The sequence below is a fragment of the Chiloscyllium punctatum genome, chromosome 13 (assembly GCF_047496795.1).
Source record: "Chiloscyllium punctatum isolate Juve2018m chromosome 13, sChiPun1.3, whole genome shotgun sequence".
Classification (NCBI taxonomy): Eukaryota; Metazoa; Chordata; class Chondrichthyes; order Orectolobiformes; family Hemiscylliidae; genus Chiloscyllium; species Chiloscyllium punctatum.
The window spans coordinates 88,029,976-88,049,153 of record NC_092751.1 but is presented as its reverse complement, the minus strand read 5'-3'; the positions used below and the strand labels follow the sequence as shown (position 1 = coordinate 88,049,153).

At 39.9% G+C, this 19,178-nt stretch overlaps 1 protein-coding gene across 5 annotated transcripts in view; it reads right to left on the bottom strand.

Annotated features, from left to right (window-relative positions):
- Positions 1–19,178, bottom strand: part of LOC140484620 (AP2-associated protein kinase 1-like) — a 99,198-nt gene that overhangs the window by 58,577 nt on the left and 21,443 nt on the right. For all 5 annotated transcript variants that reach the window (XM_072583138.1, XM_072583139.1, XM_072583140.1 and 2 more), the window contains exons 3-8: positions 16,445–16,553; positions 11,151–11,293; positions 10,943–11,064; positions 842–923; positions 564–696; positions 377–480 (exon numbers count right to left, since the gene is read on the bottom strand). In XM_072583138.1, coding sequence (XP_072439239.1) covers positions 377–480; positions 564–696; positions 842–923; positions 10,943–11,064; positions 11,151–11,293; positions 16,445–16,553 — 693 coding nt within the window. The remainder of the gene's footprint in view (positions 1–376; positions 481–563; positions 697–841; positions 924–10,942; positions 11,065–11,150; positions 11,294–16,444; positions 16,554–19,178) is intronic.

The following is a 19,178-nucleotide window of genomic DNA, read 5'->3' as shown; positions in this document are numbered from 1 at the left end:
CTCTTATGAAAGCCCAACATACAGAATACCCAGTACATGTGCTTCACGAACCATCTTCAGATTATTTATTGAGTTACAAAAAGGAATTCTCGAAAGAATTTACAATCAGGATGTACAAATTGAAGCAAAACCTTACCAATATTCACTAAAACTGCATTATAAAATCACAAATACAACAGGAACTAATGTACCAGCTCCTCAATTTGGTCATAATGTCAATAACTAACTTGTACCTTTTATACCATCCACATACATTAGATTGCACGTCTGACAATCTAGATAATCTAGCATCTGTCAAAACTGTCAAAATAGGCTCTACACAAGTTACTCCTATTAAAAGATTGTCTCATCCTGGCTATCAATGAAACATACTTACATTGACATTCTTAACTGGGCACATCCTCTTTGACATCCTAAATGTGAAGAAAGAAACCTGATAAATATCAGGTCTATTGTCTGGATCTGCCTCAAGTATATATCCTGCAAAAAGGTAACAAACTAAATTACCCAATGAAAAGTTACTTAAAGCAGTGAAAAATTAATTTGAAGAGCTGAATACTTACGAATTAAACAATGCATTTCATTGGAATACTTAGAATTATCTGGAATCGTAAAATTTGCGTCACAGATAGCTACTTGGCTTTCTCCAAATGGCAAGGTAAAAAAGCAAAGTTTGTAAAGTAAGCATCCAAGGGCCTAAAAGATACAAATAAGAGAAATTATCCAAAAAAAAGGTTCAATTTCACTCCACATAACAGATCAAATTCATTCTAAGAATTCAACTGAGATAGGTAAAGCACATAACACATGCATTCCTAGAAGCAAATCAATTCTTACATACCCATATGTCAGCTTTAGCAGTAATGGATTTTCCACTGTAAAGGTTAACCATTTCTGGTGCTCTATATGACAGTGTCGTATACCTGAAAATTAGAGCAAGATAACTTATCTGTGTAAAACAAGCACAATATTTTGTAAGGACCATGCCCTTTCCCCACTGTTGGCTTAGTGTACATCATCGCAGTATGTTGACTTGTGTTTAGGCTACTTTAGTCAGAGTAATTTACATTTATACAAAATAATTAACATCCCTTGCCATTCATAGAAGCTTCAGCCAAACAAAATTTTAAACCAAACTACATTAGAAGAGGTGATCAAATATTTCAAGAGCTACTGAAGGAACTACAGGACCTACAAAGCCGTCGGTCCAACTCAGCCAGGCCACCAGTTGGCCTCATCTGATCTAGTCCCATTTGCCAGCACTTGACCCATATCCTCTAAACCCTTCCCATTCATATACCCATCCAGATAACTTTCACATTTCTAATTGTACCAGCCTCCACCACTTCCTCTGGCAGTTCATTCCATACATGCACTGCCTGTGAGTGAAAAGAATTCTCCCTTAGGTCTCTTATTTCATAGAATAGAATCCCTACAGCGAGGAAACAGTTCCTTTGGCCGAACAAGTCCACACCTCCGGAGAGTATCCCACCCAAACCCCCATTCCACTACCCATTTACCCTTGACTAATGCATCTAACCCACACACTCCTGAACACCACTGGCAATTTAGCATGGCCAATTCACCTGACCTGCACATCTTTGGATTGTGGGAGGAAACCGGACCACCCGGAGGAAACCCACACAGACACGGAGAATGTGCAAACTCCACACAAATAATCACCCAAGGCTGGAATTGAACCCAAGTCCCGTGCGCTGCAAAGTAGCAGTGCAAATCACTGAGCCACTGTGCTGCCTTTTCCCCTCTCACCCTAAACCTATGCCCTCTATGGACTCCCCCATGCCAGGGAAAAGACTTTGTCTATTTGTCCTATCCATACCCCTCACGAGTTAGAAATCTCTAGAAGGTCACCCCTCAATCTCTGATGATCCAGGGAAAACAGCCCCAGTCTATTCAACATTTTTAACAGACAACATCCATGAAATTCTCTTCTGAACCGTTTCAAGTTTCACAACATCTTTCCGAAAGGAAAGAGACCAGAATTGTAAGCAACATTCCAACAGTGGCCTAAACAATGTCCTGTACAACTGCAAATTAACCTCCCAACTGCTCTATTCAATGCTCTGACCAATAGAGAAAAGCATACCAAATGCCTTCTTCACTATCCTATCTACCTTCGACTCTACTTTCAAGGAACAATGAACCTGCACTCCAAGGTCTCTTTGTTCAGAAACACTCCCGAGAACCTTACCATTAATTGTCTAAGTCCTGCTCGGATTTGCTTTTCCAAAATGCAGCACATCGCATTTATCCAAATTCAACTCTATCTGCCACGCCTCAGCCTGTTGGCCCATCTGATCAAGGATCTTGAGGTAAACTTCTTTGCTGTCCACTACATCTCCAAATTTGATATCAATTGCAAACATATTAACTATATCTCCTATGTTCACATCCAAATCATTTATATAAATGACGAAAAGTAGTGGACCCAGCACTGATCCTTGTGGCACTCCACTGGTGACAGGCCTCCAGCCTGAAAAACAACCCTCCACACCGCCCTCTATCTTCCATCTTCGAACCAGTTCTGTATCCAAACGTTGAAAGAGTCCGCTGGTACCTTGGACGAGTACGCCACCACCGTCACAGACTTTATCAACAAGTGTGTGGAAGACTGCATACCGAGGACGTCAATCCAGGTGTTCCCAACAGGAAACCCTGGATGAATCAGGACATACAGAATCTGCTAAAAATCAGGCATGAGGCCTTCAGACCAGGAGACCCACTCAAATATAAGAAATCCAAATATGACATTTCCATAACTATTAAGACAGCAAAGGACCAATACTGAACCAAACTAGAGACCCAAACAGACACCCATCAACTATGGCAAGGACTGAATGACAGGGTCTAAACAGAGACCGTGCAAGATAGCAGATCATCGTCCCTCCCAGATCATCTCAATGACTTCTGTGCTCGCTTTGAGCAGAATTTTGGCGGAGAGGTAACACCTATATTGACAAGTCCTGATGAACCTATCCCAACAGTCACTGCATCAGAGGTCAGATCAGTTTTCCTTTGTATGAATCAAAGGAAAGCAATGGAACCAGATGGAGCACCAGGGTGTGTACGCAGGGCATGCGCAGATCAACTGGCAGAGGTCTTCTCGGACATCTTCAACCTCTCCCTGCAGCAGGCCACTATCCCTGCCTGTTGCAAGAGGGCCAACATCACTCCTGTGCTTAAGGCAGCTCATGCAGCATGTCTCAATGACTACCCCCCAGTGGCCCTAACTTTGGTGGTCATGAAGTGCTTTGAAAGGCTGGTCATGGCATTAATCAACTCCAGCCTCGCCACTACTCTGTACCCACTCCAATTTGCCTATTAGACCAACAGATCCACGTCAGATGCCATATCACTTGCCCTTCACTCCTCCCTAGAACATCTTGACACCAAGAACAGCTACGTAAGAATCCTACTCATTGACTACAGTTCAGCCTTCAACACTATTATCCCCTCGAGTCTGATTACTAAACTTAGCGATCTCGGACTAAGCCCCACTCTCTGCAACTGGAGCCTCAGTTTCCTGACCCACAGGCTACAATCAGTGAAGACTGGGGACAATATTTCATCCTCATTAACACTCAACACTGGAGCCCCCCAGGGGTGCGTACTCAGTCCCCTACTATACTCACTGTATACCCATGACTGTGTCGCCAAATACCAGACTAATGCTATTTACAAGTTCGTTGATGACATCACCATAGTCAATCTCAGATAGCAACGAAACAGACTACAAATGGGAAGTGGAAGACCTGGAAAAATGGCACACTGAGAACAACCTAGCTCTCAATGCCAACAAAACCAAGGAACTCATTATTGACTTTCGGCAGGATGTTACACATGCTCCCCCCCACCCCCCACCCCACATTAACAGCACAGAGGTGGAATGAGTGGACAGCATCAAGTTCGTGGGAGTGGTCACCCACAACAAGATTTCTTGGACTCTTCATGTGGACGTACTGGTTACAAATGCCCAACAATGTCTCCTCTTCCTCAGACAGCTGATAAAATTTGGCATGATGGTGAATACCCTTGCTAACTTTTATAGATGCGCTGGTCGAAAGCATTCTGTTTGGATTTATCACTACCTGGTATGGCAACTGCACCATTCCAGACCGGAGACAGTTACAGAGAGTGGTGACCGCGGCCCTGACAATCACAAAGGCCAACCTCCCGTCTATAGAATCCATCTATCAGGCCTGCTGTCAAGGAAAGGCCGCCAGCATTCTCAAAGATCCATCCCACCCTGGCAATGTTTTTCTACAACCTCTACCATCGGGGAGAAGGTACTGAAGCCTGAACGCACAGCCGGTTTCAAAACAGTTTCTACCCTACTGTTGTTAGAATACTGAATGGACACACAAACTCTTAGCATTCGCCTGTACTTGTGTTTTTGTTTTTACCACTGTTTACCTATTATTTACTTACCTATGCTACTTAACTCTATTCTGTCTGTATTGCTCGCAAGACAAGGCTTTTCACTGTGCCTCGGTACCCGTGACAATAAATTCAATTCAATTCAAATGGCTAGGTCTCCCTGTATTCCATGAGACCTAACCTTGCTAACCAGTGTCCCATAAGGAACCTTGTCAAACGCATTATTGAAGTCCATATAGATCATGCCCACCACTCACCCCTCATCAACTCTCTTTGAATTTTTCGAAAATGTAACAATCAAATTTGAGAGACATGATTTCCCACGCACAAAGCCATGCTGACTATCCCTAATCTGTCCTTGTCTTTCCAAATACATGCACATCCTGACCCTCAGGATTCACTCCAACAACCTGCCCAACAACTGATGTCAGGCTCACCGGTCTATAGTTCTCAGGCTTTTTCTTACCACCTTTCTTAAATAGGGGCACCATGTTAGCCAAACTCAAGTCTTCCAGAACCTCACCTGTGACTACTGATGCTACAAATCTCTCAGCAATGGGCTCAGCAATCACTTCCCTAGCTTCCAAAGAGTTATGGGTACACCTGATCAGTTCCTGGGGATTTATCCACTTCTTTGCGTTTCAAGACATCCATCAATTTCCCCATATTGTATATCTTCCATGTCCTTCTCCACAGTAAAATAACTGATGCAAAATACTCGTTTAGTATCTCCCCATCTCCTGCGACTCCACACATAGGCTGCTTTGCTGACCTTTGAGGGGCCCTATTCTCTCCCTCATTAACCTTTTGTCCTTAATGTATTTTTAAAAAACTCTTTGAATTCTCCTTAACCCTATTTGCCAAAGCTATCTCATGTCCTCTTTCTCCTACTGCCTTTATACTCTAAGGATTCACTCCGTCTCTGGTAATTATAGACCAGTGAGCCTTACTTTAGTTGTTGGTAAAGTGTTGGAAAAGGTTATAAGAGATAGGATTTATAATCATCTAGAAAAGAATTATGTGATTAGGGATAGTCAGCACGGTTTTGTGAAGGGTATGTCGTGCCTCACAAACCTTATTGAGTTCTTTGAGAAGGTGACCAAATAGATAGATGAGTGTAAACCGGTTGATATGGTGTATATGGATTTCAGCAAGGCGTTCGATAAGGTTCCCCACAGTAGGCTATTGTACAAAAAGGGGAGGAATGGGAATGTGGGAGATATAGCAGTTTGAATCAGTAATCGGCTTGCTGAAAGAAGACAGATGGTGGTGGTTGATGGGAAATGTTCATCCTGGAGTCCAGTTACCAATGGTGTACTGCAAGGGTTAGTGTTGGGTCCACTGCTGTTCGTCATTTTTATCAACGACCTGGATGAGGGCGTAGAAGGGTGGGTTAGTAAATTTTCAGTCGACACTAAGGTCAGTGGAGTTGTGGTTAGTGACAAAGGATGTTGTAGGTTACAGAGAGACATAAATAAGCTTCAGAGCTGGGCTGAGAGGTGGCAAATGAAGTTTAATGCGGACAAGTGAGAGGTGATTCACTTTGGTCGGAGTAACCGGAATGCAAAATACTAGGCTAATGGTAAGATTCTTGGTAGTGTAGATGATTAGAGAAATCTCAGTGTCCAGGTACACAGATCTTTGAAAGTTGCCACCCAGGTTGACAGGGCTGTTAAGAAGGCATACAGTGTTTTAGCTTTTATTAATAGAGGGATCGAGTTCCGGAACCATGAGGTTATGCTACAGCTGTACAAAACTCTATTGCAGTCACACTTGGGGAGTATTGTGTACAGTTCTGGTCACCGCATTATAAGGAGGATGTGGAAGCTTTGGAAAGGGTGCAGAGGAGATTTACTAGGATGTTGTCTGGTATGGAGGGAAGGTCTTACGAGGGATAGCTGATAGACTTGAGGCTGTTTTCATTAGAGAGAAGGAGGTTGAGAGGTGACTTATTAGAGACATATAAGATAATGAGAGTGTTGGATAGGGTGGACAGGGAGAGCCTTTTTCCAAGAATGGTGACGGCGAGCATGAGGGGTCATAGCTTTAAATTGAGGGGTGATAGATATAGGACAGACATCAGAGGTAGTTTCTTTACACAGAGAGTAGTAAGGATATGGAATGCTTTGCCTGCAACGGTAGTAGATTCGCCAACTTTAAATACATTTAAGTCGTCGTTGGACAAGCATATGGATGTACATGGAATAGTGTAGGTTAGACAGGCTTCAGATTTGTATAACAGGTCGGCGCAACATCGAGGGCCGAAGGGCCTGTACTGCGCTGTAATGTTCTATGCAGTCTATACCTGGCATATGCTTCCCTCTTTTTCTTAACTAAAACTTCAATTTCTCTAGTCATCCAGCATTCCCAACACCTACCAGACTTTCCTTTCACCCTAACAGGAATATATTGTCTCTGGACTCTCATTATCGAAAGCTTCCCATTTTCCAGCCGCCCCTTTACCTGCAAACATCTGCCCTCAATCAGCTTTTGAAAGTTCCTGCCTAATACTGTCAAAATTGGCCCTACTCCAATTTAAGACTTCATCGCTATTTTAAAACTAACAGAATTATGGTCACTGGCCCAAAGGTGCTACCCCACTGACACTTCAGTAACCTGTCCTGCTTACCCCTCTGACTCTATGACCATCTTGCAAGGAGGAATTAATGACAATTGAATAGATGTAGGGAGGAAATTCTAAAATTAGTATGCGAATGGCTGGAGACAGGAACATCAATGATTGAAGAAGATTAATTAAGAGGCTACTGGAGGAGAAGAGAGATCTCGCAGCTGTAGGAGATTATAGGGAACGAGCGGGATAAGGTCATGGACTAGGGTGGTGGCGTGTTTAGGATTTAAATCAAAGACAATTTTAAAATTCAGTGGCTGCCAGACAAGGAGCCAGTGTAAAATAGTAAGCACAAGGAGGATGGGTGAACAGCATTTGATGACTGTTACACCATGGGTAGCAGAGTGTTGGATATTCAAGTTTAATGGGTGTCAAGTGCAATACCAACTGTATGAGCATTGGAGTTGTCAAGGCTAGAGTTAACAAAGACATGAATGAGAATTGCAGCTGCTTATAAATTTAAATAGAAGTGGAATCCATTTAATGATGGAAGAGGAAATAGGATGTGAAATCGTATTACAATATTGAGAATGATGTGGATAAGCTTTAGACAGTAGCCAGGGTGAGAAAAACAGTCGATGGCTCAGGACCAGCTTAAGGCTTCATCTTTCCAAATGTTTAGTTAGAATCAGTGCTGTTCATCAATTCTGGTTATTTGACAAGCAGGTAGATGAATCAGAGACAAGGAAGGAATGGAGGGTGGTGGTTGCAGGTTAGAGCTAGATGTGGCTTAGTAATTATAATTAAAGTGCAGAATTTGAAAATATTCCAAATTAAAATTGAGCTAGATCATACTCCCTGCACTTAAAAATTATAGAAAAAAAACACCTGGATTAAAACAAAATAGCATGTCGGTGATTGGCATTTCTTCCACGTCTCTTTTGATTGGCTAAGCAGTTTAAAATCAATAGATAATATTACAGTTGAACAATAAAGTTTGGAGATTCATTTAAAATACTTAATTAATTAGTTCAATAGAATGGAGATGGCTAGTCAGTCGATGTGTTGTTGCTGTACTGTAGGTCAGCTGGAGGATACTAGAGTGATCCACAGTGACCACAACTGCAAAAAGTATTGGTTGAGGTTTGAGGAATTTCAGCCAAAAATGTTGAATAGATATTGTGACACACCAGGAAGGGAAGAGGTACTGGGACAATGATTTAGGAGGCAGTTACATCCTTTAACTTAATTACATCAAATGTGATCTGTAGTCAGGCACAGGAGGGTGCGACTGTGAACAAGGCAGGCATGGAATCCAAAAAGAGAGATAAGAAGGAGCTTCAGCCACAGCTCATATCCAGTAGGCATGAGGTTCATGCTCCTGGAATGGATTAGAGCACAGAATGTAGGAAGGATGAGTGAACTGACCAAGCACCATGGTACAGAACGGCACTTAAGTGGGGGAAGAGAAATAAAGTGCTAAAAAGATTACAGAAATGGCGGCACGGTGGCACAGTGGTTAGCACTGCTGCCTCACAGCGCCAGAGACCCGGGTTCAATTCCCTCCTCAGGCGACTGACTGTGTGGAGTTTGCACATTCTCCCCGTGTCTGCGTGGGTTTCCTCCGGGTGCTCCGGTTTCCTCCCACAGTCCAAAGATGTGCAGGTCAGGTGAATTGGCCATGCTAAATTGCCCATAGTGTTAGCTAAGGGGCAAATGTAGGGGTATGGGTGGGTTGCACTTCGGCGGGTCGGTGTGGACTTGTTGGGCCGAAGGGTCTGTTTCCACACTGTAAGTAATCTAATCAAATGAATGCATGACTGCAACAGAGGTATAGAATGTGGATTTCAGGCAGTGGCACACTGGCAATCAGTACAGGTGCAAGTGGGATCTGGACCAGTGTAACTGTGCTCTTGCTGACCACACAACCAGGGAAGCAGAAAGGACTTTAGAATTTTTTAAAAATGGGGGTAAGGGATCAAACTTAGGAACGTATGGTAAATCAAAGAATAAACTCAAGTCCAAAGAGCAGGTTAACCTACAGAACGCGGACTACAGTGTTTCAAGAAAGCAGCTCACTACCACCTTCTCAGGGGTAACTAGGGACAGGCAATAAAATTGCTGGCCAGCGAGTGATGCCCATACCTCACAAGTGAATAAAAACATTATAACAGACTGATCTAGGGGAAAAAAGTACATAAATCTCAGAGTAAACCGACAGATAATTAAATTTAAAAAAAAAGAATAAAGTTAAAGGCTCTGTATCTGAATGAATGTAGCATTCAAAACTAAACAGATAAACTGACAGCATAAGTAGAAAGGAATAAACTTAATCTAGTAGCCATTACAAATAAATGGGTGCAAGATGATGTAGGTCAGGACTTGAATCTTGAAGAATACAGGACATTTAGGAAGGACAGGAATGTAGAAAAAAAAATGGAGGGTGGCTTGGTTAGTTAATGATGACCTAAATTCAAGAAACCAGATGTACAGTTTGGGGAAGAGATGAGAAATGATTAAGGCAAGAGTAACTTGTACGATTGGTGTACAAGCCACCCAAGAGTAACCACATAATAGGTGGATCATAAAGGAGGAAATAAGAAGAGCTTATCAGAAAGACACAGCTATAAACCATGGGAGATTTTAATATACATATCAACTACAAATGTTAGCTTGACAGAAGGCAGCCTAGATGAGGAGTTCATAGAATACTTTCAGGACAGTTTCTTAGAACCGTATGTTCTGGAGCCAACGGGATAGTAGACTTTCCAAGCCTAGTTTTGTGCAATGAGATGTGATTAATGAATTATTTCGGAACGAAATCACAATCATTGGCACTGCAGGCATGGACAATCCCATTGTTAAGTCACAGCAAGTCCCATTTGATTGAAAGACAGTGAATGCAACTCCTTTATTCAAAATGGAGGGAGACAGAAAGCAGAAAACTGTAAACCAAGGTTTGTAGCTCAGGTTGAGGTTTGGGTGTAGGTTTGCTCGCTGAGCTATAGGTTTGATATCCAGACGTTTCATTACCTGGCTAGGTAACATTATCAGTGGTGACCTCAAAGTGAAACGAAGCTGTTGTCTCCTGCTTTCTATTTATATGTTTGTCCTGGATGGGGTTCCAGAGGTTTATGGTGATGTCATTTCCTGTTCATTTTCTGAGGGGTTGATAGATGGTATCTAGATTTGTGTGTTTGTTTATGGCATAGTGTTTAGAGTGCCAGGCCTCTAGGAATTCTCTGGCATGTCCTTGCTTAGCCTGTCCCAAGATAGATGCGTTGTCCCAGTCAATTTCTTTTTCCTCCGTGTGTAGGGCTACGAGGGAGAGAGGGTCGTGTCTTTTTGTGGCTAGCTGGTGTTCTTGTATCCTGGTGGCTAACTTTCTTCCTGACCAATAAACCAATTAGCTTAGCATCTGACATAGGAAAAATTTTAGAAATTATTAAAGTTATAACAGACCACTTAGATAGGTTCAAGGTAAATAAGGAATAGACGACATGGTTTTGTTGAAGGGAATCTTTTGGAGCTGTTTGAAGAGCGAACACATCTTGCAGTTTAAGTATTCAGGTTTCCAGAGGCATTTGATAAGGTGCCACAAAGGTTATTGCAAGAAATAAAAGGGATAGCACATTGTATTGGATAGCAAACTGAATAGCTAAAAGAAAGGAGAGCGCAGATACATATGGGTCTTTTTCAAGTTAGCAGAATGTAACGAGCGCACCAAAGGTGTACTGGGACCTCAACTGTTACAATTCGTGGTACTGAACAATAAGTTGTAATAATTTCTAACTCAGGAAATCAGTAACATTACTAAAAATGACAAAGCCAATATGCAAAAAAGGAAAGAGATGCAAATCAACAGATAACTGTCACAGAGTCATACAAAGTGTGCTTTGAAAATAGCATTTTAACTAACCTCAGGTCCTTTGAGTTGATAATTTAAAAGGCATCTGATTTTACAGAAAAACTTACTTTTTTATTTCTTCTTCAACAGCACTGACTCCTTCAATCTGAGGATGTATAACTCTATTTGTTGCGCTTCCAAAATCACAGAGGACATAACTACCACTATCATGAAGTAGAAGATTTTCCACCTAGGACCGAACAGAAAGTGCAACTTTTTAAAAAAAATACACATGTGGAAGAAATTTTAGTTCAATCTTTCTCAAATAATTCTCACCTTGAGATCTCTATGAATAATTGGAGGTTTGCACTGATGTAACCTCGCCACCGCTTCACAAAGATCACAAAATATTTGCAACACCTCCATTTCAGCAAAGCCAGAATGCAATCGTTGATTCATTAAGTTGACCACTTGACCACCTATGACAACAACAAAGCCTGGTGGATTAAACTGCACTTTTGATTTATCAACTGAAACCCAGCAATACCAATTTACTTAATGACTATTGAAGTATTGGTCTTGACAGCCCAAGGTCTGAACTTTTCACCTTTAATCAATCACTTTGTTTTATTCAAGCTTTTTATAGGTGAACAAGAGGGAAAAACTAAACAGAAAAAAAATGTTTGTAGCATCACGCATAGTAATCAGGGAGAAGATGAAACTATTAAAAAGGTCAAAACCAATGGTTGAAAAAGGATGATTAGTGGAGCAGAGTTAACATACTCAGATTCATTAGAGATGGGAAGAATAAAGCGCCCTGCATAGATAGGTTTATCAGTTTTAACAATCAACTTAGCTGACCAACCTAATAAAATTCTAGGATGAAATACTTTATATTCCAGAGCATTAAGGCTGTTTAAGGATAACATTATTATTTGTAGACAAGAATTATGAAGATACCATTCAATATTGGAAAGATATTACCAAACTTAAAAAAATATTTATTTCCTTCTAAGAATCATTAGGTCCTGTAAATATAGACCTTTTCGCCTATATCAGTACCTGCTGAACTATGGAACTGAGTATTAGGAGGTAAAACATATAACAGTCACAATTAAAGTAGCCAGGGAAAGTGAACGTTTGCATGATAAACCATATTAATAACTTAGTCGAGACCCTGATATCAAAAGTCATGTGATACAGTGCATTTAAATTTCCGTTAATAAATGTAATTGATCAAAAGCTAAAAAGTAGTTACAATTCAAGCTGGAGAATAATGTGTGTAAGAAGCTTGCTGTGGAAAGAAAATGATGCTTGATCACATACTTGGATTGAGAAGATAACTAATCAATGATCCACAAATTCAATGATTTAAATTCAGAAATTCAAAACAAACTCATCACCGGCGATAATAAACTTGGAGCAGTAGTCACAGAAATCTATTGGGAAATCTATAAAGAAACAGTTAAGATGAAACTATTAAATTTTTAAAAAGCGGCAGTTGAAATCTAATACAGACAACTCTAACATATTATAAAACGGAGTTAAAATGGACAAAAAAAAGAGATAATTGAAAGGTATAACTACATCGCAGACAACAGACTGGACAGATGTCAAATTGCTGTGTAGTAGCAACAATGCATCGGTAGATCATTTAAGATAAAGTGTAAAGGTTAAAAGGAAAACTGCACAGCATTCTAGTAAACAGCATCCTACAGTAATGTATTGCATTTGGTCACATACAGAAAACATTCAAGGCATAATCACAAAATGGACAGAACCACAACAGTGACTCAATCTGGTAGAGTGAGACTGTTGGTCTTTGCTCTATCCTTTGACAGCAAAGATGATACTACATCAAACAGCTCAAATGATAAATTAAATCTGATGATATCCATATTAGGGAAGTTGTACATATTAGGGAAGTGAAACCAACATTTTTGTCAATGATGTCAAACAATCTGCAAATGCTGTAGGACAAGCACAAACATTCACCAAAACATTGAATTTTTTGAAAGGATCCTGTACAAGTAACAAATAAGGTTCTGCTTACTAAAATTCGCGAAAGTCAACCCAGGCAGCTTTACCTGACCAACAGGTAACACCTGAATAATTGTACGTATATCAAGTATTTAACAATTCTGTTCTTATGAAATAATTTATAGACTTAATCCTGAGCAAGACCACTAGACAGAAGAGTGTAGGGTAGATCATCGGTCAAACAGGCAGGAGATTTTGTGAAGTGCTGAATCATTGGATTCTTGATATGGCATTAACAATGACTATTAACCAATGAAAGAAGACTAACATAGAAACAAATTAGGAGCAGGCCAGTCGTTCCTCAAGTCTGTTCAACCAGGTAACAACATCATGGCTGATCTGATTGGGCCCACAACTCCACTTTCTCTTCTACTCCTAACATTGTGGATTCCTTCCAGAGTTAAGAATCTTTCTACCTGCCTTAAAAATATCCATTGGTCTTGCCTCCATCCTCTCTGGAGAAGTGTTCAAAACTCCAAACTCTCAGAAATAAATTCTCTTCATCTCCCTTTTAAATGGGCAACCCCCTTTATTTTAAAAAACATTGCATCCCTAGTTCTAAGCCTTCCCATGAGAAAACACCCTTTCAGCATCTGTCCAGTCAAGTACCCTTAGGATCTTATATATTTCAGTAACATTGCTTCTCATTATTCTAAACTTCACTGGATACAAAGCCATCTATCCAACCTTTCCACTTAAGACAACGCCCTTAGCCCAGGAATCAGTTATGAATCTTCTGTGAACTGCTTTTAATGTATTTTGACCATCTCTTAAATAACACAACCAAAACAATATACAGTACTTCAAATGTGGTCTTACTAATACCCTGCATAATTATAGCAAAACATCCTTCTTTTACATTCCATCCACCTTGTAATAATCACTTGCTGCATTGACTTGTAACTTTGCAATTCATATAGTAGGACACCCAATCCTCTTGTTCTCAGAGTTCTGAAATCTTTTTCCATTTAAGTAATTTTTTTTGTATTCCATGAAAGTGCACAATTTCGTGTTCCAATATTAGTGAGTTTTGAGAAGATTTGTGGAGCTCAGGTTGAGGTTCCAGATGTAGGTTTGTTCGCTGAGCTGGAAGGTTCATTTTCAGATGTTTCGTCACCATACAAGATAACAATGTCAGTGAGCCTCCAGATGAAGCACTGGTGGCATGGCTCACTTCCTATTTGTGTGTTTAGGTTCCCTTGGGTTGGTGATGTTATTTCCTATGTTGACATCATTTCCTGATCTTTTTCTCAGAGGGTGGTAAAGGTAAATAGCATCAAAGTAAATGTGTTTGTCGATAGAGTTTTGGTTGGAATGCCATGCTTCTAGGAATTCTCATGCATGTCTGTTTGGCTTGTCCTAGGATGGAGGTGTTGCCCCATTCGAAGTGGTGTCCTTCCTCATCTGTCGGTAAGGATACTAGTGAGAGTGTGTCATGTCTTTTTGTGGCTAGTTGATGTTCATGGTGGCTAGTTTTCTGCCTGTTTGCCCAATGTAGTGTTGTTACAGTTCTTGTAAGGTATTTTGTACAAGACATTAGATTTGCTTGCTTTCTGTATAGAGTCTTTCAAGTTCATTAGCTGCTGTTTTAGTGCGTTAGTGGGTTTGTGGGCTACCATGATGCCAAGGGTCTGAGTAGCCTGGCAGTCATTTCCAAGATATCTTTGATGTGGGGCAAGTGGCTAGGGTTTCTGAACATGTTTTATCTGCTTGTTTGGGTTTGTTGCTGCAAAAAAAATTGGTGGATTGTGTTCATTGGGTACTCGTCCTTTTTTTAAATACACTATATAGGTGATTTCCCTCTGCTCTGCATAGCTCCTCTGTGCTGCAGTGTGTGGTGGCTCGGTGAAATAATGTTCTAATGCAGCTTTGTTTGTGAGCATTGGGATGATTGCTTCTGTAGTTCAATATTTGGTCCGTTTGTGTTGTCTTCCTGTGGGAACTATGAAGAGCAGAGGAAAAATCACCGATACAGTGTATTTAAAAAGAATGGGTACCCAATGAACACAGTCTGCCGATTTTTCAGCAACAAACCCAAAAAAGCAGACAAAACGCGTCCAGAAACCCTAGCCACTCTCCCCTACATCAAAACATCTTGGAAATGACTGCCAGACTACTCAGAACTTTTGGCATCATGGTATCCCACAAACCCTCCAAAACATTAAAACAGAAGCGAATGAACTTGAAAGACAACAAGCAAAACTAATGTCATTTCCAAAATACATTGCAAGAATCATAAACACTATATTCGACAAACATGGATAAAACTATGATACGTGAACATGATACATGAACATCAACTAGCCGCAAAAAGACATGACCCACTCTCGCTAGTATCTTTACATACGGATGAGGAAGGCTACCACTTCGACTGGGACAACACATCCATCCTAGGACAAGCCAAACAGAGACACGCACAAGAATTCCTAGAAGTATGGCATTCTAACCGAAACTCCATCAACAAACACATTGACTTGGATCCCATTTACCACCCCCTGAGAAAAAGAACAGGAAATGATGTCACCACAGGAAATAGCATCACCAACCCAAGGAAACTTAAACACAAATAGAAAGCAGGCTGTACCACCAGTGCTTCAACAGGAGGCTCACTGATGTTGTTACAGAGTATGGTGACGAAACGTCTAAAAATGAACCTTCCAACTCAGCGAGCAAATGTATATACAGTTCCAATATTATGCTTCATCTGTCAAATTGTTGCCCACCAATTGACCTATGTCTCTTTGTAGATTTGTTCTGTCCTTTTCACAACTTATTTTCCTATCATTGTGTCATCAAATTTAATAATCATTTTTCAAATAAGTCATTGAGACAAATTGTAAATAATTGAGACCACAGCACCAAATTACAAATTTAACCTATAAATTCTTTGGTGAAGGATTCAACCAGACATTTTAGATTTCTCTTCATACATTATTTAGTTATTCATACACAAACAGGTTTCACTTGTTTACTTACATTTAGATTGCGCAGGATTGAAAACATTAATATTCACCATGTTCCATTTCTATTTCCATTTTGTATGAGATTGTAAATTGATGGTATATTTTAGCATCATACAATGAAATATTAATCAGTTCACACTTTCTCTGAAGACTATTTTATGTAATTTTCTTTGTAAACTAAAATGGAAATGTTTTTAAATCAAAGTGCTGTTTTTAAATGAGTTACAGAACTGTGTATGTAGTGTTTACACTGCTGCTTTGTTCATGCAGTGGAAGAATATACTGAATCATATATTGGCACATGCTAAATCTATGCAATATGTAGATGGTCTCATCTTCAGCTGTAGATCAGGATAGAAAATATATACCAACCTTTTTGACAGGGTGAAGCCTCCAAGTAACAGCATTAAATAAAAGGTATACATGGGCATAAAAGACAAAATTATAGGTAAGTTAAACATGTAACTTACATGTAACATTAAACAATATTTCACTGAAGTGTTAACAATATAATGGCTGGAAACATCACTTTTTGTATATATTGGCATTAAATGTTGTATTTGGTAGATAGATGCACGCATGCTCAGATGTCAGAGAAACTATATAGAAAAATAAACATTAACAAACCTCTGCAGTATTCCATTAGAATTAGGACCTCCCATACATCACTGGCATTTATTAAGGTAACACTGGAGTCCAAGTAGTTCACAATATTTTTATGCCCAGACAGATCTTTCTGTTTATAAGAAAAAGTAAAGTATTTCAGCAATCTAAGAAAGAAAACTTAACACATTGAAAATTTCATTTTCCATTATTTGAACTAAATGAACAAGGTATCAAACAAATTTTAGAAGCATGGACAAGTGAAATATATGGTCACATAACCCTCCACTTTTAGTGGGTTTGGTCTTATTTTTCATTCATTCAGGGGATAAGTGCTTTGTCAGCTTGGCTAGGATTTCTGGTCAATCCCTGGCTATCCACAGGCTGGTGGTGCACTGCCTTCTTAAACCACTACAGTCTATTTCATGTACATACAGCCATGATGAAATTAGGAGGGGAGTTCCAGGAGATTGATCCAGCAACACTAAATGAATAGTGGTGTATTTCGAAGTCAGGATGGGGAATAGCTTAGAAAGGGAACTTGCAGGGATGCTGCTCCTATGCATATTCTGCCCTTGCTCTTCGAAATGGTAGTGGTTATGGGTTTGGAAGGTGAATTTATGCAATGACCTTGAAAGATACCATGCATTGTTGCTACTGTGGAGAGAGAGAGTAACCTTTGTAGATGTTGTGCCAATTCAGTTTCTAGTCAACGTTAACATATAGGCTATTGACAACAGCAATGCTATTGAAAGTCAAGGGCTGAACTACAATATTCAGCTACATACAAGAAAAATCACTTCTAACACAGGGTCCTCTGCTGAAAGGGTATCCCACATTTTCAGCTTAGTTTTTGGCATTTTTATTTCAAATAAGATACTGAGATTAAACATTGTTATGGACCAGGTCAGACCCCCCTCAAAACATTTTAAGGTAGTCCAGACCCTAACTTTTTCTTATTTTAAAGGCAGATGTAGAGGGGATATTCCAGGAGTGACGCAGCTGGTCAAACCACTCGGCGATAAGCAAAACAGAACTTAGAAAACATAACTTAGAACAACAGCTATTTGAAAACACAGCCAACTTGAAATTGCAACTTAACGAAGGAACAGTTCCAATACCTACAACTACACCCCTTGGCAAGTGGTAAATTCAAACTCAAGTTCATACAGACAGGAGAGATTGCAGTCAGAACAGTTAGGCAAGAAATATTTGTTGAAGCATGGAACAGTTTTCATATCAGTAGCTTCTCTGCTACTAGCAGTTTCTGACTGCCTGCTGAAACAAACCAAACTAGAAAAAACCTGAACTAGGAGAACTGGCCACTCCCCTGTCATAGTTCAAAAGTAGCCAGTTCCAGACATAATCGGCACCCTGCCTTTACAACCCCTATTGGAAACCAAGATCAAAATAACCTTGTTAAAGGGGCTGCACTGTCACAAAGTCTTTTGTAACAATGTATCTAATTCCCTGTCTGAGCAAGATACTAACATAAAAACATTTTGAAATTTACATGGCTACAAAGAAACTAATATGTTGTTTCACTCCAGATTTTAACTTTAATATTAAACAATTGTGCAACCAAGTCTGGAACTACGCCACGTATCAAATAAAGATTTACATATACAGTTTCCAACAACTTGATAGCTGAACATTTTATGAAGATTTAAGCCACCTTACGTGTAGAACACATCAAGACTTCACACAAGCTGCACCTCTTGAATAAGTAGCATTTGCCATCAAGCTTTAGATATCATTGCTGTTCAAGTTTTGCAATATTTATGGAAGAGATCCCCGATTTATAAATATCCGACTTATGAATGCTGTGATTCATGAACATGATCCTGCACATATTTGTAAGATCTGAAGACTTAACATATGAATACTTCTTGGACTGAAGAGCAATTGCCTTCCATTGTCCTACATTGTTTGTAATACAGAGCGCAATCAAATTGCAAACGAATCTTGTTCACAACCGGTGAACTGCTTCAATAGTCTAACGCATCCAAGTTTGATATTGGACTAATAACAAGACCATATAATAGACCAGCATTCATTGTCCACTCCCAATTGCCCAGAGTGCAGTTGAGAGTCAAGCACTTTGGGTCTGGAGTTACACTGAGAAAATTTATAGCCTTAAATGTTGTCCTTAAACATTTAGACTAAATGTAATTTGAATTATAGAACACACTTGCTGGGAGGGTAAGATAATTAAGAACATTTGCCTTAACATCAGTGAATTTGTACAAACAAGACACAGAGTGATAACATTCACGGCTGTTCCTTTGTGAAATTAATAAACAATGTTTAATTCTGATCTCGGAACGAAACTCTGTATCAATTAACTTCTCTCCTGATTATTGTCCTTCGCCAAAGTCTGTCTAGTTCAGAACATGCAGTGCTTTTGTTAACTTTTCATTAACTTTTGGGTTTGTGACAGTAAACCTGTATATAAAAATAGCCTGTTTTTGATAGTACGATGAAGAGCTATGTTCTACTCTCCTGGATTATTAGAATCCGGTTAGCCTGGTTTATAGGTGTCAGTGTTATGTTGGAACAGTGATGCTATTAGTAAATGAAGGGAATGATTAAAATTAAACTAAACTGTAAGAGTTTTTTTTAATCCTAGACCACCAAAGAGTAGGAGCTCCGGGACAAACCATGAGAGAGGCTCACAGACCTGAGTCCATACTGGATTCCCTGAACCGTCTCATTTCTGTACTTTAACACCATGTAGGCCAGACCAGATGGGATGGCA